The sequence below is a fragment of the Rhinichthys klamathensis genome, unplaced genomic scaffold, assembly GCF_029890125.1.
Source record: "Rhinichthys klamathensis goyatoka isolate OS25496 unplaced genomic scaffold, OSU_Roscu_1.1 h1tg000388l_1, whole genome shotgun sequence".
In the NCBI taxonomy this organism is placed as follows: Eukaryota; Metazoa; Chordata; class Actinopteri; order Cypriniformes; family Leuciscidae; genus Rhinichthys; species Rhinichthys klamathensis.
In genome coordinates, this window is record NW_026606892.1 from 78,071 (window position 1) to 103,284 (window position 25,214).

At 39.0% G+C, this 25,214-nt stretch overlaps 1 protein-coding gene across 2 annotated transcripts in view; it reads right to left on the reverse strand.

Moving 5' to 3' along the window:
* The window catches only part of adam10a (ADAM metallopeptidase domain 10a), a 96,130-nt gene that overhangs the window by 49,781 nt on the left and 21,135 nt on the right, over positions 1-25,214 (reverse strand). For both annotated transcript variants that reach the window (XM_056234119.1, XM_056234118.1), the window contains exon 2: positions 22,949-23,099. In XM_056234119.1, the coding sequence (XP_056090094.1) occupies positions 22,949-23,099 (151 nt within the window). The remainder of the gene's footprint in view (positions 1-22,948; positions 23,100-25,214) is intronic.

Consider the following 25,214-nt stretch of genomic DNA (forward strand, 5'->3'; position numbering starts at 1 on the left):
ATTCCAAGGACTCATTACTGAGACACAGATCGGCCCATCTGGGTGCTGGAGGGCTATAGACATGGATGCTTGCTCTACGAGTAAACAAAAACCAAGAAAATGGGGAATGAATTGTCAGACGCCAGAGAAGCCATTGATCCTGCAGTGCATGGCAGTCTGAATCAACTTTCCTTGCCAGTCTGTCTGTGTTCAATGCTACGTGCCACATAGAATCAATACAACAGAATTAATTGCAGACTGCACCACTGCGGGCAAGAGCAAAGTACAGGTGAGAAATTGGATTCCTAGAATATAAATGTAATTCTATAATTTGGTCCAATTCTACTCAATTAAAATGTTCATTGTACAGCACTTGGGGTGGCAGTGGCTCAGTGGTTCATGTAGGTTGTCTACAAACCAGAGGGTTGGTGGTTCAATCCCCGGTTCCACCTGACCAAGTGTCGAGGTGTCCATGAGCAGGACACCTAACCCCAGATACTCCCGACGAGCCGGACGGCGCCTTGCATGGCTGACACCGCCGTCGGTGTATGAATGAGTGAGTGAATGGGTGAATGTGAGGCAATATGTAAAGCGCTTTGGTGGCCATTTGTCTGTGAAAGCGCTATATAAATGCATTTACCATTTATCAAAAATTTGAATCATTCTGAAGTAGCCTGACGAAGAATAGTGCTTTACAATCCCCAGAGAGACAACCAAAAGCAAGAAAAAAACTACTGAAGATAACTTAATACTTTTATTCAACAGTTCTTATACAAAAGATTTGCAAAAGACTGAAAAGAGTATCACGGTTTCCACAAAGCAGCACAACTATGATTACTCAACACCGATTATAATAATAAAAAATTTTGAGCACCAAAGCAGAATATTAGAATGATTTTCAGATGAAGGATCATGCTGAAGACTAGAGCAACAGCTACTAAAATTCAGCTTCGGCATCTCAGGAATAAACTACATTTTAAAATATAATAAAAAACCACTAAACTTTTAAAAAGTGCATTTGGGATTTTATAAAATGATTTATAAAACAGAGGAAAAGCCATTGAGATGTTTATTTGCTTGCCCATCTTCTAGTGCTCTTGGAGTATTACGTCTTAATGAAAGTCCTTATTAAACTATTATATGCTTGTGTACTTCGCTCTAACCAATATTGTAAAAAGCAACCTTTTAATCCAATCAACCGTCTTATTGGACATTGTTCTCCAATTACCACCTCCCCCAGCAGGAGCATAAATAATCACAATGCTGATTGTGCACTATATAGTTATGATGTACCGTCCATGCCACGGTATTGTCCTTCATTATCAGATGCAATCCGAAGTCAGTGAGATTAGTAGTTTCCTTGCAGAATGCCCTAGAGGAGCACCTCACTCCAAACCCAATTTAGAGCAAAAGGACATAAACATCAGGGACAAGCCATTGGAGCAGGAGTTCCAGTACAGAGAGAGGACACAGTGACAGTGGCTGAGGTATAGATGAATAAGAACATCAGAACACAGCCGCAGAGATTCGGTGCAAGCGCTTTTAACCATCTGATGGATGGACAGGAAAGTTTTCTAAGAACTTTTCAGTACAAAACCTCATAAAAAAAAACATCTGGTGATGAGTCAACATCTCCTGTATAGCACATACCACTACACAAAGGACATATTTGAACTGTAGAGATCACTGACAAGATGAAGTGTGTTTGTTAGGAGAGAGAGAATCATTAGCAGTGCTAATGAAGTGGAAAACTTCAGTATTGCTATTGAAACTCATCTTGTAGCAACTACAGACATGAACTTTAAATTGTGCTATTGCTTTTCTAAGTAGTGACTGATCTTGACGATAAAACTGGCAAATAAATCATTTTGGCTTGCATTGAAGGAGGGTCAAAAGATTTCTATTTCAAATAAATGCTGTTCATTTGAACTTTCTATTCATCAAAGAATCCTGGAAAAAAAATATATCAGGATTTCTACAAAAAAAGCAAAGTTTTCAACATTGGAAAATAACTAGTGCTGTCAAATCAATTAATCATGAATAATTGCATCTAAACAAAGTCCTTTTAGGCAAGTCATGCCACTCAGCCGCCATCTTGGCAACGCCTCCGGGCAGCTATTTCGGACTAACAAGACCAGGCTCCTCTCTAAATGAATGGGCAGAGAGTCAGAACTGCACTTTCACTGGTCACCAGGACATAAAAACTGCTTGTATAGAAACAGCAGTAAAATATGATAAAAATCGCTGAAAAAGTTTGATGACTTTGCCCCAAAATAAGGTTTAAAAGGCCTTTTTCCCCACAGGTTATACGTTTACTACGCATGCGCAAGGGTTCTCGTCTCCGCTGTCGCAAACCTCAATTGTGCGCATGCGTCAGTGGAACCAGACGATACGCTTACATGTTTCCCGGCTTGACTGTTAAAAGCAGACAATTGGCTTACCAGCGGGAGGGGCGGGGCATGTGCATACAACCGCCATCTTTGGCATTACAGGTTTTCCCTATATAGTTGTATTGAGGATTGAGGAAGTGGCATGTCTCTATATAAATTGTCTCTGATCTAACCTAAAAATATTGTTTACATATGTGTGGTGTATATATTATTAAATTTATATACATCATATATATATGTCTGTGTGTGTGTGTGTGTGTGTGTGTCTGTATACACTGAATACACACACATTTTATATATATATATATATATATATATATATATATATATATATATGTGTGTAAACAAACTTTTATGTTAAATGCGATTATCGATCTGACAGCACTAGAAATTTTTCTTGAACACCACATCATGTAACACTAAAGGCTGAGTAATGGCTGCTGAAAGCTCAGCTTTGCCATTACAGGAAACATTGCTGTTTTTACTGTATTTTTTATCAAATAAATGCAGCCTTGGGGAAAATTCTACACTTTCAAAAACATTCAAAATATTACCGACCGCATATTATACAGTATATGAACATGAATTTCAGAGACCTAAGGCTGGGCTCTTTTAAGCCACCCAGAGCATCCTCACACACTGTTGTTTAAGAGTTATTTTAGACACAACAACAACAACTGTCCAAGTCTCGACACTCAACATTCTAATTTAATCCATCTAAAAAAAAATTGTTAAAAACTATTAAGGCCATGACACACTGTGCCATCGGTGACCATCTGTTGGGCTAGTTTTTGCAGTTTGTTCCACATGTAGACTAGTCGGTTTCACGTCGATGGGAGTTCGCCCAATTCAGCATGTTGAATTAGCATAGGGGCCGACGTTGAGAAATCGAGAATAAAATGAGAATAAAAGCGAAAGTGATGAAAGCATGCAAAGTCGAGACGCCACAGACTGAAGGATGTTCTAATTTTACGTCATCTTACCTGAGCATTCTAATATGCTAATATTTTCATAACAACATGAGCCGCCTGGAATGAAGCAAGTAATCAGCGTGATTGATATTAAAAATAGTAAGCAAGCGCTGCTTTGTTTTACGGTCTGTGTATCTGCAGTAGTTTTGGTTTCCCTTTTTGAATGACAAATACATTGATTAATACCTGCTGAAATAAACCGTTATTTCCTTACATGCAGGTGCAGAATGCACATGCTAGTTGGCAGTTACCTGTAGTCCTCTTGGTGTGTTAATGCGCAAATTTTTGGCCCAGACGCAGTCGATGCGAGGCGACAACACAGTCGGCTTTTATCGCCGCAAGTTCTCTGACGTCGGCTTGGTGTGTCACAGCCAAAGACTAACTCAAATTTTTAGGTAATCGAGTGACAGTGTTTTCACATTATAATGTTTGGCACAAGCTCTGAAATACTCTAATAAAACAGGTAAATGCTTAGTCTGACCAAATTTAGGCTCTGTATATTAAATAGAAGTCAGCTTTACAAAATGTTATTTCAACCTTTTTTTTTTTTCACAAAACTCCCTCCAGAAAAACAGCACAACCACACACACTCATTCCCTATATAAAATACTAATGAAATGTCAGTTTTAATAAACTAGAAAAGAAATAAGTTCAACCTCTTTACAACAAAAAACAACATGTAGCCTACTGTTTAAAACCATAAATAAAAGACCCAAAAAGCGACAGCCTCTTCTCGCATCTGGTCAGAAGACCAGATCCTTATGTAACCCTCCTCTGATCTCACAGCACTTTCTTTATTATTTCAGTCACCTCTGTGCTTCAGGTCCCTTTACTGTGATCATGGACAGCAGATGAAATCCTTCAAAAATGTGAACAAGTTTTTGTGTGGCAGGACATCTGCAGGGCATTGCACTGAAAAATTAAAATTAAAAAAACCTGAAGATCACAGTGAGAGACGAAAAATAAGACTTCTCACAGACAAAGGGGATCTTATTTTGATCACATGCTCAACACTCATTCTTCAGGAATTTCAGGAGAAATGTAAGGAGAGTCTGTGTTCATTCTCAACTTTTCCTAATCTCTCTGTTCTCTGAGCTCACATGAGGGAGTGAGAGGGGAGATATGCATCACATGAAGCACATGTGACCCTGCCTTGCCTGTTTTAAGCAAAAGAAATAGCATGTTTATTATTTATCATACATAGACACGCAATACCTCATGGCTACAAAAACATGACTTAGAGTTATAAAAGCCTGGTATCATGACCACTTCTGCAATTATATTTCAAAGGAAAAAGAAATTGAGTGATTTTAAAATGCTCAGTCATTTTCAATATATAATCCAATCAAATCTAATGCCTCTGCGCTCATTCATACTGACATACCAGACAGTTTTTATTTGCACTGGGAAACAGCAGGAGTGGATGAGATGGGTACAAAAAAAAACCATCACACTCAAAATTAAACCGTTGCAAAGTTCAAGAGCACTGCCACAGTGAAGGAGTCTATGTAATGCTATATATACTGTCATAATAAATCGGTGCCCTTTTAAAGTTCTAGTCGCGTTTGACTAGAATTGTACTTTCAGTTCCACAATAAGATTTGATTTAATCTGGTTTCAGCAACAAATAATTCCAACAATTTTACAAAACTAGATTGGGCATGGCAACGACAAGAACTAAAACCTCTTCCTCAATCACAAACATTCCAAAAAAGCCTGTCATGCACGGAAAGACATGTGAATAAAAGGCAGTTTCTTAGTGGACCTAACACAGATTACGGTGAATAGTCTTCAGTGTCACTATGGTTGAAAATCTATTCGAAATGTGACCTGCCAGCTGAAAAGAAATCAGTTAGCCTGACTTATCTAAGCACCATTCACCATATACACATACATTTCAAGACAAAACAAAATCATGTCAAATAAATCATTAATACAAAGAAACAAATCAACATACAAAAGAAAACGGGAATAGTATCAAAATAATATTCAAGAACATTCCAAATATTTTCTAATTTGCAAAGAGGATGGTAGAATTGCACTCCTGAAATGGGATCTCTTTTAGCACCCCAACTAGTTCAATAGACCATGACAACAACTTTAGATTGTTATACATTTAAATGTCTCCACCTGCAGAAAAAAAGTCACTTTTTAAGTCTTTCCAGCTCATCTCGGTAGGTTGTTTTGGTGGTTCTTTGGCTGCATTGAATCTGTCCTATAAAAAAGTATTTTTTCTAATATTTCTGAGTAATTTATCATTTATTTATATTTTTGCTTAAAGGCCTGTTCACACCGGGACGAATTTCACGCGAGATATTCGCCGACGTTTAACGCCTCATGACTAAACAAAGGGCGCCTATGTGAGTGTGCACACCGACGCGAAAAACGCCACGCGTAAAAGCGTCATTTTTTTAAAAACGCCTCGGGTTCGTTTTTTTGGTTTGATCCTCTCCTCCTGTTTCGTGTGCAGGAGAGAGACGTAATAATGCCGCGAATGTGACGCTTATGGTCTACACTGGCGGAAGATGCAGGGCAAGATGAATGTAGAGCTGCTGGTCTTGTTGGTGTCGGAACAAAGAACTATATGACAAACGCGACAGCGACTACAAAATAGGACTGATATATTTCTGTTTTATATTAAGCGCCATGCGCTTGGCTTGAGCGCTCGGCTCAATGTCAGCGAAAATCGCTTGGGTGTGAACACAAAAAACGCGTTGAAAAACGCTGACGAATAACGCGCGCCGATATTCGTCCCGGTGTGTACGAGCCTTAAAGCTGCAGTCCGGCGTTTTTCCTCTTTGTCGCCATCTCTGTTCGAAATCTGCAATTGCAGTCATTCGCGGAATTATCAACTCTACGTGAGTTGTACTTCGACACCCTCGACACGGCACAGCGCGGATGAACACAGTGTTTGAGGAGACTGTGCAGCTGTCAATCACCGCGCTGATGTGGATACTGGCATTCAGAATCACAGATTATTGTTTTTGGAAGTATGACCAACATAAAAATTTTCATCGGAATATGTCATCTGAACAACGAAGAAACATCCACCTTTGTTCTGGTTCTGACATTGCAGTAAATCGCGCTGATTAAATCTAACAATCGTTTATAAGTTATCATATCACGCAAAACCGTGCAAATTATACTTTGTTCTCAAATTGTTAATGTTAACAACGTCAGCATTGCGTGACTACATGTAATGTCCTTCCGATATGTATCCTTGTTTTTCGCATGGGCCGGTTGCAGTCTCTTGTTTTCTGTAGCCACTCCGAAGACCGAACGAAGTCTTTTGCATTTTACAGCGGGTGAATCTTTTGTCACTGGTGATTGTCGTTTGAACCTTTCTGGATCCGCCATCAAATTGAAAAGTTTAATTATATCAAGTGCTGTGAGAAAAGGCTATAAATCTCCACCTCCAGCATCCTCACTCGCAATATAGCCTACTAGCCGAGACTCCTTCTTTATGTGTACAGATGTGACGTAATGACCCAAAGACATGCTCGAATCTCCCGCGGAAATCCACCAGTACCACTGGAATTAAAAACATTAATACAAGCCGCTTTGAATCGAGCTAAGGCAAGCAGAGAGTTTTGAACACTGGCTGGTTATGTATTTTCTCAAATATGTATTTTGGATCATTTTTAACCCCAAAAAAGCTACGGACTGCAGCTTTAACAAAGCTTATTTAAATTTTAAGTTGTCTATAATCCTCTACATAATATTTTATATAATGTGCAAATAACGATAAATCATTATTTTTCCTAATCATGACGATTAACTCAGGGAGCATCATACTGTTTAATAATTATCTTTAAAGCTTTTAAATTACAATCCTCTTGCTTCAGGGGACAATTTTCATTTAAAATTTCATAAGCCAATGTAATTCCAGCTTATACATGTCATGCAAACATGTGGTGTAATTGAAGTAAGGGGAAAAAAATCTTATGAACAGAAGCACAAAGGCTTTAAGGAAGTCAGACTAAAAAAAAATTCTGTATACAGTATGTTAACCACATTTTAACATGGAATACATAGAAATTAAATCATTTTTTAAGCAATCACTAGCATAAGCTAAATTTGCCTTATAAAGAAAAACTATTGTAATAAAATGCAAATGAGTTTCTAATTGAAACATCAAGCACTCTACACTTAAGCATGATTTTTTTTTTGTGATAAATACATGTTTGAAAGTGTGCATTTAAGTGCATGCATTCTTCTGTCTTCTTTTAATCACAGCAACAAAACATGGTGTTATTTTGACCATGATTGTGCAAAAAGGCCACATATTAAGTTCCCACAAAGAATACACCATATAGGCTATATTCAGCAATATTATTGATTTGACTGCACTGACACTGGATGAGAACTGAGCTAGACCATGGCATCACTGTTTCACTGTTTTCTCCTTCCATAATTGATTAACTTTTCACAGCTATTGAACAGAACTGAATCAACATAGAACTGACGTCAGCTGAAAAACAACATTATTTTCTTTTTAGAGCTGCATGCTTTACAGCAGAATTGGATTCTGTTTGCATCACTGAACATTATTTTTCTGTTTATTACTGTAAAGCTGCTTTGAAACAATCTGTATTATAAAGCGGTATATATAAAGGTGACTTGACATGACTTATACGATACCTCTGTGGGAAAGCGGGGCTGGCTAAGATCCTGCAGTGAAGTGATACTGCATATATCACTGAATTCTTACACAAACAAGTGATTTCATTCACGTTATTGAGGAGGGCATCTGAAGTCCAGCTTGCTACCTCTGAGAGCTGGAGGCCGGAGCCAAATGGCAGAGGTAATTCTCTCTGACCTTCTCAGAGACAAACAAAACTCTTAGCAATTCCACCTACATGAACAAGTTATTGAACGGAGAGAGAAAGAGGTGATGGAGATTAACAGATATCAGAGGTATATCGGATAACAAATATTATTAAGCTGAAAAAGCTGCCCTCTAAAAAACACCTGCAGTGATTAGAGCAAGTCCATCAGTAGAAAGACTGTCTCCACAGACTATGCTAGAAAAGCAATGAGTGACACGCTGGCAGAAGTGCAGCATCAGCATTTGGGAGAGAACGAAACATCACATCAGGCACTCGATAAATAAATCTCTCACACAAACACAAACACAATCATTTAATTGTGCTGGTTCATCCTGTGCCTGCTGACTGGCATATTAATGCAGTCGGTGGAGAGGACGGATTGGGAATTTCACAGTGATCATGGCTGGGTGTAAACAATAAAATTCCAGGCTAATATACACTGAGGGTGTTTATAATCTCTCAACGCCCTCTCTGTCTGCATAGCAAAGTCTGAATCACTTTCTGTTATACCACTTCCCCTTTTGAGAATGGTGGGATTTATTTTCAGAACCTATATTTACCAAAAACAATAAAATTATGAAAGTTGTGGTATTTTTTTATTCTATTATATTGAAACATTAAAGGGCATATTGCAGGTTAGAGGACCCAACGAGTCAATGTATAGAAAAATAATGTAGGAACTAGATTTTATTTAAAATATACTTATAAATACGCTACAGAAGCTTCTGGAGTCGTTTTTGTGAGAAAATTGTACTTCCGCGTCTGAAAATGGGCGTGGCGGGCGTGACATAACGGGCGGGAGAGCGGTTGATTCAAACAACAGGAAAACAATGGATCGCAATGACATTTCGGACGCTGAGGAAGTACTTACTCGTATGACGGACCACAGCCATACAATTATGAGCCTGCTATGCTGCCAAGAGAGCAGGGACAGGCCAGGACTAATGTCAGACAGAACGGTCAGAGACACCATGAGTTGTGGTGTGAGAACCAGTGGAGAACAGGACAGGTGTCTTGGTGAGAGACGTGCTTATAGATATACACGTTCGCTAACGATATACACTGTGCTCACAATATTGTACAGATTATTACCATCAGGCCAGCAGACATTCGTATTTTTAGGGTAGATTTATACTATTAAATGTATAAAAACTATACTTGAGTATATTTCTATTGTACAAAAAACATACCCAAGTACATTTTTAATACATATTTTTCACCTGGGTTATAACATAAATAGAAAATAAAAGATTTGAATATTTAAACAACCTGAGTAATTTTGTTTTTCAATTACAAGTTGCCTCTATTTAGGGCATGACTACCTATATCACACTATTTCATGCCATTGGTACAGTATACGACGATCAATATTCTTGCTTCGGCATCCCATTTTGAACTCCATCATATCGCCGGGATGATAATCATCCGATCTGAAGTGAACGCTACACACGACCGCGTTTCTCGAAGCCGATGCGGAAGAGAAATCCCGTCTCTTCACCTGCACAAACCGCACCAGGCACGAAAGATATACAGCAACACCGTCCCTTTTCTTGTTATGGAAACCTGTGGACTCGATGTCCTGACAGGCCGGAGTTTTTGCAACCTCCACAAACAATAATTTACCATGACGATGATAAATTAAAATACAAAAACTACCGAAAACACACTGACTCACGGCCGCTCTCACTGAATACCAGCCTACTCTCCACTGAGCCGAGGCTGAGGCTCCCTAGCGTGACGTAAAATGACGCGATTTTGAAAAAAAAGCCGTTTTTACGAGCAGTCCAAGAAACGCTCACTTTATCTACTAAATTAGTGCCCTTATGTCGTTTTAAAACATTTTAAATCCTGCATTAACTTTTCATATGGTATTTTCATACAAGGTTATATATTAATTTAGATTTTTTTTTTACCTGCAATATGCTCTTTAAACACATTCTCCTCATGCAGTCTAGATATTAAAATCTGGCAGATACCAATAAGCCAATATTTATTTTCATGTTATAGTTATTAAAATAATATTGTGTAAACAAATTAATAAAAAACAGCAAAGTAAAATCAGCCATTTTAAATGGCACCAAAACATTATAATGTAAAGTATGAAAAATAGATATTCATTTTGACATTTTTTGAAGATTACATTTAATAGTGTTATTAATGTTTTATATATATATATATATATAAAAAAAAGTTTAAATGGGCCTTTCAATAGTTTTTAACTAGCATTAGCAACACTGTTTTCCATGTACTTAAAGGGGTCATATAATGGTACATGCACTTTTTCAAGTTGATTGTACTGAAATGTCTGTTGGCAGTGTCTGTACACAACCATCATATAATGATAAAAATCCATCCAGTGGTTTTGTTTTAATCTCCTTATATGTTTTCCCCTGCCTCAAATCGAGCCGTTCGACCGTGTGACGTCACACGCTCGGAAGCCCCTCCCGCGATTGTTGATTGATAGGCGCGTTTCAACACAGACCCGCCCTCGCTCGTGAGAGCTGTCAATCATAGTCTGCGCGGACCGGCGCGGTCATTGTTGATATGCTGGAGCACTGTCTATGAGCAGAATGGCGTCTAAGCGATTGTGGTGTTCTGTTCTTGGGTGTAATAAAGAACACAGCAGTCATTTTAATGTTCCTAAATCCGAACCGCTGAAGACGCAGTGGTTGAGTTTGTTTTCGAAGGGAATATTCCCCACGAGCAACGTCAATGCTTTCATGTTTGCGCGAATCATTTCTCAGCAGACTGCTTTATAAACGAGGATCAGTATAAAGCTGGTTTTGCTAAGCAGCTGCTCCTGAATAAAGGATCGGTACCAGCTATTCGTGTTCCTGCTGAACCTCTAGAACAACTGAAGTGAGTGTAACGTTTTATTAAACTTTATATTAATATTTATATCTTTGCAAATCGCTTCACGATGAATGAGTCTAAGGTTTACACTCAGGGTACATTACTGCATGTTTTCTATGTACGACGTTCTCCATATAATTCATAATCCCACGTTTATAATGAACAACACGTTATGGTATTGTGTTACAAACGTGTACGCATAGAACAGAGAGGCGGAGTCAGCAAAGCTCATGATCATTTAAAGTCATATGCACTGAAACGGCGCGCTGAAAACAGAGCTGTTTTTGACCAGGTAAAATAAGTGTTTTCTTACAATACTAATGAGAATTTTTAATTAAAGTATATTACAAACTTTTAATTTAGACCCTAAAGAATCATATTAGCTTGTACAAAAATGGCATTATATGACCCCTTTAACCGATACTGCAATGGTGTTAGACGTTGCACTACCATCTATCAACGTGGATCAGCATGATCATCTCTGAGTTTTCTGTAAATTGCACTGTGAATTTTAGAGAGCAGTCTACACAATAATTAATTCCCTTACATGTCCATCAAAAAAGAACAAACTTGGGCATCACAACTTTTTACACTCAGTTTAAAATACTTTTTTGTCTCTGTCAGTCTTTGTTTTCTGGCTTCAGCTACTTTCCACTTCTTCAACTTTACAGGTAATGATTCTTCTATGGTTTCTGCTGGAAAAGCATAATAAGTGTGATCCATTGTCTAATTTTCACTTTGCATCTCGAAACTACACCACGCTACACTACTATAGAAGATCTAAAGAGCTGGTAGCAATTAAGAGTGAGGATTCTTATCAACGTTTAGGAGACTTTAACAGTCCAGTCTGAATAAAAGCCTTAACAAAAATCTTGTGTATTTTGTATGTATTTAACAATCAAAGTAATCACTGTACACTACAAAGGACCAAACAACCCAAAACAGCAAATCACAGGAGGATTCCCATAGGACTGATGCGAGCTGATATGCTGAAAACAGTCAACACAAATGACAAACAATCCTCCTCTACCTTCCTGCTATTTTGACGCAGATGTATACAGTTACTTCCCAATAGATTAAATCACAAGCTCTCAGTTCAGCTTTGTTTAGTTGGAGAATTTGTTTAGTAACTGAGAGCTTGTGATTTTTGTCTTCCAAAGCCTCGCCAATAATAAAAGGGCTTGGGGAAGTTAATATATGGGCAGCTGTGATCATCATAAGGTTCCAATCCAAACCCTCATTCATGACAGAGGAGAAAAACTGGGATCCTGTAGCCATTGTGCCCTTGAGCTAGACACTTGAGTCTGTGTTGTTCCAGATGGACTGCGCCATATAGATGATGCACTCCAAGTCACCTTGGTTTGGAAAGTGACTGCTAACACACTGTAATGTAATGTTAATACACTGCACACTCTGACATCACTTCAAGTCACGTGTGTGAGATCCAGTGGCATTGCAGGAGCAGTACAGAGATTGGCTATCTTTTCTTTTTTTTTAGTGAGAGAAGTGATAAGAGGTGCCAGACTGATCTGGTACGCGATGTGCATATCAGTATTAAGTCACAAGACTAGCGCTGACTAGGCTCAAGTCATAAGGTCATGTGTATGCTATGACCCCCCATGAATCTCTTGCATTGTTAAATATTCATTCACTTGCAAGCTTCTCTGCTTCTGCGGAGGAGAGTGGACTCACCTTGGAGAGATTAGCTCCAGGGCTCATTCTGTTCCTCCTCTGGCATGATGCTCCACTGGGGCTTAAACCGCTAATCCCAATAGGCAAAACACACCAAATGCGCACCACACACACACTCATTTTCCTGCACTGCTTCATTTCAATCAATACACTGCTTTTAGCCATGGACAACTGTCTTAAGCCACAGCCACCACATGTGTCTGAACATACAGTTGAGTTAATGTCAGGAACAAAACAAAACCCCATTCAGTGATAACAGAAAACACTAAGGCTTGTCATATGCAAACTATCCTGCAGTCAAACAAAGCACACTGGCTCTTTTCATCAAGAGATGGGACAGAGGACAATTTGGGCCAGAGAGAATAGTACCTATTGAACAAAACCCTCCTTAAAGTTGTGTATATCACCTGATCCTTGTATATTTTTTATAAATAATTTAGGGATCAACGATATATTGGTATCATGCGGGTTATTAATATTGGTTGATACATGATGTCCAGTACCGTTTAATAGTTTGGGGTCAGTAAGATTTTTTGAAAAATGTTTTTGAAAGAAGTCTCTTGTGCTCACCATGGCTGCATTTATTGGATCAAAAATAAAGTGAAAACAGTATTATGAAATGTTATTACAAAAAAAAAAAAAATGCTTTCCATTAAATACTTTCCATCAATGGGGCCCTTCCACTGTTTGATTACCCATGTGTTCAGCAGAAGAAAGAAATTCATACAGGTTTGGAAAAACTTGAGGTGAGTAAATGACAGAATTTTCCTTTTTGGGTGAACTATTCCATTAATATGTCTGGTGAAATGAAGGCGACTGATCTAATGGCAACTTATTTACATTTAATGACTTCTGTCTGCTCATTAACGAGGTTTAATCAATTCCAGAGATTTTCCACCCTCGGATGATGAATCTTCTTAGAAGAACAGTAAAACATCTTCAAATTATTGAGTCTATTTTCCTTTTAAGTTACCACACATTCTCAAGTAGCACTTTACAGACAAATGAATATATATATGCAGTCATTCAATGAGCACTTTCACCTTATTACATAATTCAATTAAAAAAGAATGAGGCTGATTCATTAATAATGTATTTAAAGAAAAACACTCCATCAAATGTGACAAATGGCCACTTCATATGCTGTACCACACTCCTGAGTTCCTAAACATCAACTTGACTCACACTTTGGCCTCCCAGAACCCACTTCACAATGGACGGCCTTCATCATGTTTAAGTACAATGGCTTCAAGAGACCTTTGAAGTCTGAAGGGAGAAAGGAGCCCTTGGAGCTCATGCAAACAAGGGCCCTTTACACCTAGTATTAATCTCCATCTATGGTGATCCAGATGAGACAGATAGCTGTTTGAACCAGGTATTTATGCGTCTCAGGTGAGTCTTTGCACTACATATATGATGTAGTCGCAACAAGCATTTCTGACTATCACTAAATATGCTTTGAGTAATTGGATAGCACAATGTTTGGACCCTGTTTTCACTTGTATTTATTTAGCGCCATCCACTTTTTCTGAGGTCCACACTAGCCATCCACCTATTTTTATGCTCATTTTGGGATATCGCATAGAAAAACGCTGAATGGAAATGACTAAATGCGCATGAGTCGGATAAACTTTATATCGATAAGAAAACTATGATGTAAACACATTTACCGAATAAATTCCTCAATGCGCATCAAATAAGACATGTGACTCTGCAATGGGACGCCATAACTAGACTAACCAGTGGACCGATCTCGATCTCAGAGCACCTGAAATGTGGTTTGGGTTGTCCTGAAATGCCTGAGCAAAGTCTGTTATTAAAGTGGTTCAGTATAATTACCTCCCAGAACTGTCTTACACAACTGTTTTCCAATAGAACAGGCATCAGCCTCTGAAAGCAAGATAACTATTGAGTTTCATCTGTGCACTCTGAGGAGCAAGTAATTTATTAGATATGAAATTATTATATACAGTGGCTACTGCAGCAATTTCCATTTCTGTAATATTTAGTGCCAGTTTAACAGAAAATGACGATTTTGTTCTCTTCGGCTCACTGGATAGAAACTGTGTTTTATTCGCAAATGTTTAATGCGACATTCCAATTTTGCGCACAAGTTAAATTCGCAACTTTGGATGGAAACATAGCTACTGACTATTTAATATAGATTGGTCATAGCATCCTCCCTCACTGATAACATAACTTTGTTAGATGTTCTCTTCCTTGAGTCTCACTTCATGTAATTACACAGAGAGGGAGAGAGAGTGAAAATGCGTTATTTTTAGGCCGCTGAACACAATCACATACATGCAGGCAGGAAGAAAGCAGATGGTTATGTGGACTTGTGTGTGAGTTTTGGTGCCTTTGTCACGACACAAAGGAATAGACGGGTGCTTGTGCACATGTACACTCACCGGCCACTTTATTAGGTACCCCATGCTAGTAACGGGTTGGACCCCCTTTTGCCTTCAGAACTGCCTCAATTCTTCGTGGCATAGATTCAACAAGGTGCTGGAAGCATTCCTCAGAGAGTTTGGTCCATATTGACATGATGGCATCACACAGTTGCCGCAGATTTGTTGGCTGCACATCCATGATGCGAATCTCCCGTTCCACCACATCCCAAAGATGCTCTATTGGGTTGAGATCTGGTGACTGTGGAGGCCATTTTAGTACAGTGAACTCATTGTCATGTTCAAGAAACCAATTTGAAATGATTAGAGCTTTGTGACATGGTGGAAGTAGCCATCAGAGGATGGGTACATGGTGGCCATAAAGGGATGGACATGGTCAGAAACAATGCTCAGGTAGGCCGTGGCATTTAAACGATGCCCAATTGGCACTAAGGGGCCTAAAGTGTGCCAGGAAAACATCCCCCACACCATTACACCACCACCACCAGCCTGCACAGTGGTAACAAGGCATGATGGTTCCATGTCCTCATTCTGTTTACGCCAAATTCTGACTCTAACATCTGAATGTCTCAACAGAAATCGAGACTCATCAGACCAGGCAACATTTTTCCAGTCTTCAACTGTTCAATTTTGGTGAGCTCTTGCAAATTGTAGCCTCTTTTTCCTATTTGTAGTGGAGATGAGTGGTACCCGGTGGAGTCTTCTGCTGTTGTAGCCCATCCGCCTCAAGGTTGTGCGTGTTGTGGCTTCACAAATGCTTTGCTGCATACCTCGGTTGTAACGAGTGGTTATTTCAGTCACTGTTGCCCTTCTATCAGCTCGAACCAGTCTGGCCATTCTCCTCTGACCTCTGGCATCAACAAGGCATTTCCGCCCACAGAACTGCCGCTCACTGGATGTTTTTTCTTTTTCGGACCATTCTCTGTAAACCCTAGAGATGGTTGTGCGTGAAAATCCCAGTAGATTAGCAGTTTCTGAAATACTCAGACCAGCCCTTCTGGCACCAACAATCATGCCACGTTCAAAGTCACTCAAATCACCTTTCTTCCCCATACTGATGCTCGGTTTGAACTGCAGGAGATTGTCTTGACCATGTCTACATGCCTAAATGCACTGAGTTGCCGCCATGTGATTGGCTGCTTAGAAATTAAGTGTTAACGAGCAGTTGGACAGGTGTACCTAATAAAGTGGCCGGTGAGTGTACATGCAGAAGGAAGCGTTTGTAGTTTGTACAGTACAGTAATCTGTACTTGAACAGTAATTTTTGGTCTATGCTCACTTTTTTATCTTCATGCATTCATGAAAACAGATTTACTGTATCATCCTGATAAATGTTTCCAAAGCACAGAAAAGATCACCGTGCAGAACAAGTAAAACCAAATGCTCAAGATGAGGGAACTTGTAAACAAGCTTTCAGCACTCACTCACTCACAGGAACACACGGACAGATCTGTCTCACTCTCTTTGTAGGTAAGATTATGTCATTGGGCTTAGCAAGCTCAGATCTCCCAGTCCTCTGGCTCTTGTTTATATAAAAAGGTTTAGAAAGGAACACCACTGCTGAAATAAAGATAAAAGGCGGCAAAACTGATTTGTGCAGTGGCATTTAGGGTTGTAGCGGTATACTGGTATATCACAGAATGAACATGTACGATTATCATATCGTGCACTTTTGCTTATCAGCAGCATTGGGGAAAAAATAAATAGATGGAGAACCTCACCTGTGCAAATGCAATTTCTTTCCACTTGACTGCTTAGACTCGTGCTCCACTCACAAACGTACAGCACACACAAAAAAAAAAAAAATGTCAGAGACAGAGGCTATTATCTCTATCCCACTCCAAAAAAGATGACACCAAGGTCTTTAAACAATAACTGTGACTATATTAACATGCAATACCATAGACAAAAAGACTAAAATGTAGTTAAAAAAAAATAAAAACTTTCCTTTTTTTGTTGGGGAAAAAAAAAGAGCAGACAAAATACTACAGACTGCTATACAAGACTCTACTACCAGCTTTCATGCTTGGATGTCACAAGCATAAATACTCCAATCAGAACTTTTTTCTTAAAATTATACATTTTCTTTTCTGCCAGGTTTTTTTATTAATCTTTGCAATCTGGCAACCATGCGCACGCGCTCTCTCTACTGAGGAAGCGCTGCCGATGATGTGAAAACACACGACATGTGTTAGACAATGTGTTCATTTATATGATAAATAGGCTAAAAAAAATAGCCTATAATAAATCTGGGGCCGTATTCACAAAGAATTTTAAGGCTAAAAGTAGCTCCTAACTGGCGAATTTAGGAGCAACTCCTAAAAATAATGGGCGTGTCACTCCTAACTTTATGACTCCTAATTTTTTTCACTAAGAGTAATTCACGAAGCATTTTAGCCCTAAAAGTAGCACCTAAGTCTGGGACAGCTTAAAAGAAGTCGAGAGGACTCCAACTCACTAAGACCTATTCACAAAGGATTGTAGCGCATACCACCGCCTCTCGCAGTCGTCCGGGGTCCGCGACACAAGCGGGAATGCTGCATTGATCTGCAAACAAATCCTCTCCCATGTGTTTTGCTTGATATCCCAGTGCCGAATTTCCCATTTATCTTTTTTTTTTTTTCAGCACCAACTGAGCCAGCAGCAGTAATGGTGTGTTCACACCGAACGCGAATTTAATTATTTGCGCGAGTAGATTACATACAAAGTCAATGCAAAGACGCGAATAGACCATAGGAATAGACGCATCATTCGCGCCGGGCGTTGCGAATGACGCGAATTGGACGATGCGTTTGCCGCGAATGTCTTCCACGCAAGTTGAAAAATTTGAACTAGACGCGATAGACGCGTATTTGATGCTCTATTCGCGTTTGGTGTGAACACACCATAAAGGCCAATTTATACTTCTGCGTCGGGTGCGCGCAGTAGTTACGGCGTAGGGCCGTTACATAGTCAACGCGAGCAACGCGAGCAAGCAACGCGAGCGATGCGAGCTACGCGCTCCTTTTCATAGTACACAAGCGTCACCGGCGATGCGTGAAATGCAATACACCGATCGCGCAGCAGGGGGTAGTAGAGTCTAGAGTCGGGTCACGTAATATTCAGATCAAAATGGCAACTGAAGAGGAGTGCATATTGCTGATTTTACATCGGCGGCAACAAAGGATGTATACGAACAAGCTCGCATAACTTTTCCCCTTCGCCCGCCATTGTATTCAAATCTTCTTCTTCTGTAAACATAATAATATACCTTTTTATGTACATTACTTGCAATGTCGCCCCCACCGACAACGCATAGTATTGCGTGCATCGGCGCGTCGCGTATCAAAAACTAGGATGACACATTTGGCTACGCATCGACGCATAATGGGGGCCGAAGCGTAGCGATGTGTAGCCTTGCGCACGCGTATGCGTACCGATGCGTTGACTATGTAAGGGCCCGTAGCATACGCACAGACGCGTACCATACGCCGTACCCTTCGCCGTAACCTGACGCGCACCTCCTCAAAAATGTAACTACACGTCGCGACGACGCGGACCGCAAGATCTGTGATTGGTCGGCTTGGTAGCATCGCGTTTCCTCTTATGCATTTCCGGCGTGTTCTTCTGCACCGCCCGCCATTTTTAAATTCTAAGTACAGCGAAACTGTTAAAAAAACTAAAAATTTACCTTTTCCACCTCGATAAGCTCCAACTCCAAGATGATCTGCTCTCTTTCAGTCGCCATTGCTTGTAGTAACCTAAACTCAAAACAGCCGCGAGGAATCTTCTTCTTCTTGCCGCGAGGAATCTAAACACAGTGGAACATTAAAACCCTCCGCCGCCAACTAGCGTTTCGGCGCTGTACTGCAGAGCAACGCAGACCTAAACGCAGAAGTATAAATGCTCATGACGGCGTTGCCTACGTGCGTAGCCTACGCCGTACACTACGGCGTACACTCGACGCAGAAGTATAAATTGGCCTTAACTGATCCTGCGTCCAGTTGGGCTTTCTTTTCCGTTTTGGCGAGTCCATAATCCACCGTCATTCAACTATAACATTAGGCTACTTCAATAGGAGCAACATTTCCTTAGTCTATTTAGGCTAATAGGATGTCAATTAATGTGTTAATGCAAGTGTCGTTTTTCATTATTAGGCAAGTGGCTGTTTTCATTAGGGTAGGCTATTAGGCTACCTTGATTTAATTTAATTCACGACTTTTTTTTCTCTCTCTCTCTGCCTTTTTAGAATTACACTTCACTGGGGCATGCACAAACATGATATGCATTTCGATGACATTACTATTATTATTTTGTGTAGGACACAGACATATTTAGCTGTCGTAATTCCATGATTTGTTGCGTCTGTGTTATGTTCCGCATGATGGCCCTGTCATCTAACAACCAATCACCATGATCATTGCGAGGAAGCTTGTGCATGAGAATTGACGTCATCCATAGCAACGAAGACTCACTCTTAGTTTAGGAGTTGTCATTTTTCCTTACTAAGAGTAGGTCTGAAAGACGTTGTGAGAAAACTCCTAGCTAAAATATTTTAGTGCAATTTAGGAGTACTCCTAGTGGTAAGATAAAATTCTTTGTGAATACGGCCCCAGGAAAGTAGATGAGGTAAAATAATGCATAAAACTTAAAAGTACATTTGACACAGGACTAAGACTAAGAATAAATAAATAAAATAGCTGACAAAATTAATTAATTCTACACAGAATCCAGAAAAATTTAAAGACAAACCTGAACTTCTGATTAAAAAAAAAAAAAAGATTATTATTCTAAAAAAGGTTAATAAATTATGGTTTAACATATGGTTTGTTAATAAAAAGCGTTTATTCAACCTAAAAACCTGTTTTAATTCATTTAACAGTCATTGTAGCTGATGATAATAATAATAATAATGTGTTAACTTGTTTAATACTGTACACTTACTACACCATGAAACCGTGATATTTTCTAAGACTGTGAAATTCTCAGTATACAACCGTTACAACCCTAGTGGCATCACAGCCTTTTACAAGTCCCAACAGCGTAGGCTAATAAAACTAGGCTATTCATTTATTTGCTCATTCATACTATACCGAGATTGGCTTGTATGTCATTGATGGTTCTCAAAAGACTTAGTCAAAAGTATTCAGTGAAATATTGGTTAAATTAATCTATTTAAAAATAAAAAATAAACTCAAGCTCTGTTGAAAAGGCATCTGTAGAATGTTGTTACAAAATTCACAGTAACGTAATGTACGCAATCAATGGAAGCTTATGGGGACATGTTTAAAACGCCATAAATAAATGTTACAATTATTGTTTCATTGCTCATTTGCACTAAGTTGAGTGCTGCTCAACTTCGTTTCTTTGCCAACGGTCTCTTTTGCTTGTGTCATCGAAAAACGCAACTCTTTTTAAAAATGAATAATGTCCTTTCACTTTGCTGCTGCAAATTGCTTTCAGTTTGAGCAGCCCTTTGGACTGAAAGAAACTCTACAGTTCAAGTTATTTTTCAAATGAATAATTCATACAAGTGCGTAAACAAAAATACAAGCTTTACATTGCTGCTTTTAAATAGGCACCAAAGGCTTTTATGGGGAAAGCCTGTACACGTTTAATAATTTTTATCCAATCTGAGGTACGAGTTATTATATTCTGTAGTAATCAACATAACGCAACGAATGCTGCAGAGGTTAACTTGTATTGAATCTGCAATATTGCTTTCATGAAAACCCACTGCAATTTCATCAGTCTCTCTACTCCATCAGAGACTGAAAAATGAATCTCGCTAAAATCCTTGTACTGAAATAAAGACTACAAAAATAGGTTGTGTCAGATGAAATCTGTAGATTAAATATAGAGGGGAATGTAGAGGGAAAAGCTGGCAGCTGTATTAAACTTACTAAAGTGAGCTATGAACTGTTCATTTACTAGTGAGATATTATGTCATAAACCTGTAAGGGAAGACAGTGCCAGTCACGTTAAGACAAAACCTGACATCAAAACGGTGCAAACCACTTCTTGTGTAAATGCTGACTAGGGATGGGACGGTATGAAAATTTCATATCACGATTATAGTGACCAAAGTAATCACGATTATCAATATTATCACGGTTTTGTTAAAATGAGATGGAAATGTTCAAAAAGAACTGATGCTCACCCTGAAAACATTTGAAAATCAACAAACAAAAAATACAATTAGCAGGCTAGCAGCTATATGCACTTTTTTAAGCATAAACATTATATTAACATTAACATAGAGCCCTGAGAGTGAGAGGTAGTGCAGGTTTTAATAAACCCGTCATTAAACCCTATCATTAATAATGATAATAACACTTATGGATGTGTGTATGACTGAATATTATTATTATTAATAAATAATAAATCGCTTTCTCTCTCTCACACACACTCACACGCACGCACGCACACACACTTTAAATGAACAAAATATGTTGGTTGGGTCAGGGTGACTAAACTACTGGAATACTTATAATGACTGTTGTAAATAGCAACGCACTACACAGCGCACATCCATGTCTCGGATCACCGTGGACGCAATCTCTGGTTTCATTCAAATGTGTATGTCTCAGTTTTGATTGTATTGAAAATTAAATCAGAGTAATTTAGTATTAATACTACTAAAATATTGTTGAAGTGATCACATTTACTTTACGATTGATTTGGACACTGTAACTTGTATAATGGATTTATAAACCGGCAAGATTTAAAAACATTAAGTTAATCACAATTCAATATTTCACGTCCCTGAAATTATTTCTGTGGTAAAAAATAAAAAATAAAACTGTAATAAGTTTACTATGAATGAATACAATACATTATCCCTTAAATGTCACCCTTAATAGTTTGAATATGTTCGTTCGTCTTGGCTCAAATCCACTTGCTGTAAAACTTTTCTCTTCGCGGAAGCTTTGCAATAATTACAAGTGAGATAATGAAATAATTCATCTCCAATAAATTTTTTGTCTAATTATTTGCCCAAGTTAGTTGTGGTATTAAGGTAAAAAATTAACTCAGTGGGTGGTTGTCACGTAACGTTAGATGACTTAGCAGATTTGACGTGTTTCCCCCTTTTGCAGCGACTTTCCTCTTGCAAGATTTGCAGACAGGGTGCCCATCCTCGATTAAATTGCCCTTGGGACTCTTGTAATAGCCAAAATACGACCATACCTCCGATTTTGTCCTCTTGGATGGCTGAAAAATCTCCCGTGCGCTGTCACTGCCTTCCGCCATGTCTTCTCGCGCAAAAAAACAACATTGCATCTGCGCGCCTGCTCGCGTCGCGCCTGCGTCAGACTGATTCTGGCTGGACAGGATTTACCGCGAGTTTTCAAAATCACGATAATCAAACACGGTTTTTATGATAATTAAATTTTAAACGATAATACTAACCGCCAGGACATTTTATCGTGGTTTATCGTGAAACCGGTAATCGTCCCATCCCTAATGCTGACAGGGCATATTACTACACTGCTCTGTTCTTGGATGGTGCGAATGGTGCCACATAATTACACCTGAGGCAACGCATAAAGACATGCTCACACACCACAGAAATGCAAAGCTTTCTGTCAGCGGGCAGTTTTCTAGACCCCGAAATGCCTAATCAATTTGTTGCCGCATTGCCTGGAGCGCTGAGTCACCGAGGGTCTCTACCATTCTCTGTGAAAAGTGTAACCTCAAGTAGAACAATCCAATGTCAGTCCAAAAGATAAAAAGACTGGGAAGCTCATAAATGCTCTGAGGGAGATTATTAAACCAGAACATTCAGTTCTCCAGAAAAGAAAAAAAAACAGACGAGCAGGAAGAGTAACACCAGTGTGGCTGACCTGCCGTGAGCATGGAAGTCCAGGTGGAGGAACTGGTCCTGGTGAGACAGAGCTCTCTTAGCCCTCTGATGCTTGCTGTGCAAGACGTCTGTGTCGTAGGTCAGGCCTTCGTAATGTCGAATGAACTTGCTCAGGGATTTCTCATATTGACCTGTGGAATAAAAGAAGGGAGGGAAAGAAAGAAAATTGACAAATTAGGTCCATATTGTGATCAAACTAACTGTTATTGAACACAAGACTTGGCGCAGAAGGTTAACAGGCAAACTGTGGTGACAGAGTGGGAATAAACCTCTGTGACGGTTGGAATTACACTTTGAGCTGCAACATGAGGACTCATTATCCGTAAATTACAAGGCTTAGGCCCGTTTCACACGTTCTGTGTCTGCAGCATGTAAGCAAATTAGTATTACAGCAGCAACGGCAGGGCATTGAACTTTCAAACAGAGTTTCTGCTGTGTAATACATCTGCGGCTCTATCAAGGCTGTTTTAAGCAGATGGCTACAGGGCACGTGCCCAAAGGAAACACATCAGGGAGGGGGCACCATGTAGGGCCAAAGACTAAAAAAAAAAACAGTTTTCAGTTTACCACACTGAATTTATCCTTTAAATAACAGCTGCAAATTATAAATTTGTCTCTGGGAACTGGCCAAACATGAAACAAAGTGATAAACTACAAACCAGTCAGTAATATCTGGCCATGAATGTGGTCATTGTCCAGCAAAAGTGGTAATGAATTTAATTCTGCCTTGGAGCTTCCTGTATGATTATAATAACCGTGTAGTAATTCTCAGCCGTTTTTTTACATAAATTTTCTTTGTAAAAAAAAAATGTTGGTAAACAAAACTAAACTTTTATTTGTGTGAAAACATACATCATAAATCATATTTTAAATTATTTTAAAATAAAAGTATGAATGTATAATACAGAAGCATGTAGACATTTAAAATGTAAATATAACATTTTAATTTCATAAAACACACAGCAAAATAGGCTAAACATATGCAGTATGAATACTGCAACGTGTAAATATGGGCACTAAAATGTGTGGCATGTGTGAAGTTGGCCTTATACTGTCATAAAATAAATTGATAAGAGGAACAGAAAACAGAGAAAGAGAAAAAATAACTTTTTTAACATGTTAAAAATGTCATAATGTACACGAGGACACTATATTTTGCACTTCTATTGTAGGAAAGTACAGTATTCATGTTTTTTCCTCCCATCCTTCCTTAGACTCAAAAAGTGACTTCCTGGCACAGTAGCATTTATGCTAAGAATAGCCTGACCTTAGCAGGGAGCGTTTACTCTGTCACGGCACTATAGTATCTGCTGCAACAACAGTTGCACAAGTAAATTACCCACAGCAGTCCACACTTTTCATTTCATGAAAAGTATTTCTGGTCCCTTTCCTTCACACTCACAGCCCTGAAATCTTGACATGATGATATCTTGACGCAATTTATAATCACGCTATAAGGTAATATGACTAATAAGACCTCTGGTTGATGTGTTTTCAGAGGAAGAACTTTGACACTGGCTTTCCATCAGTAAACACAACCCACAGAGAGAGAACCAACCTTTCCTGTTTTGAATCAAACTTTACCTCCCCTGTGCAGACTGGTCATGTCTGGAGACTGCCAGAACCCATTTATGCTTCTGTACAACAAAAACAGCAATTGGCCTAGTAAAGTAAATTGACTTGTGTGAGCGGTGCTTCACACAAGTGAAGCACAATACAATACATTGTATTGACAATGTGAAAAATTTCACTTTTTCAGATCTTTCAATGGACAAAATAAGCTACGAGCAATTTACATATGAACACGCCCGGAGACGACAGAAAAACATACGGAGAGCAGCAGCTTTCGTTTCATTAAGTAGTGCAGTGGAATGGAAAAACGCGTTTTGCATTTAACATTGTTCAAGTTTATTCAAGTTTCACATGAGCACAACTCTCCGAAAAACATCACAGAAAACTTCACACTGGTAAAATGCTGAGACACTTTAGAAGCTAAAGCAATCATTTCTGCATGGCAGACTGCCATCAACCAAAGTGTCAATCTGAGTGAAATATCATCAGTGTCTTTCCAATGGAACAACAAATAAAAATATAGCTTTCTTCAGCAAAAAGCTTCTTTTCAGCTTCTGATGAATGAGGTTTGACAGAAGTTCAGAAACACCTGACCTGATAGAGTGAGTGAGTGAGTGAGTGAGTGAGTGAGTGAGTGAGTGAGTGAGTGAGTGAGTGAGTGAGTGAGTGAGTGA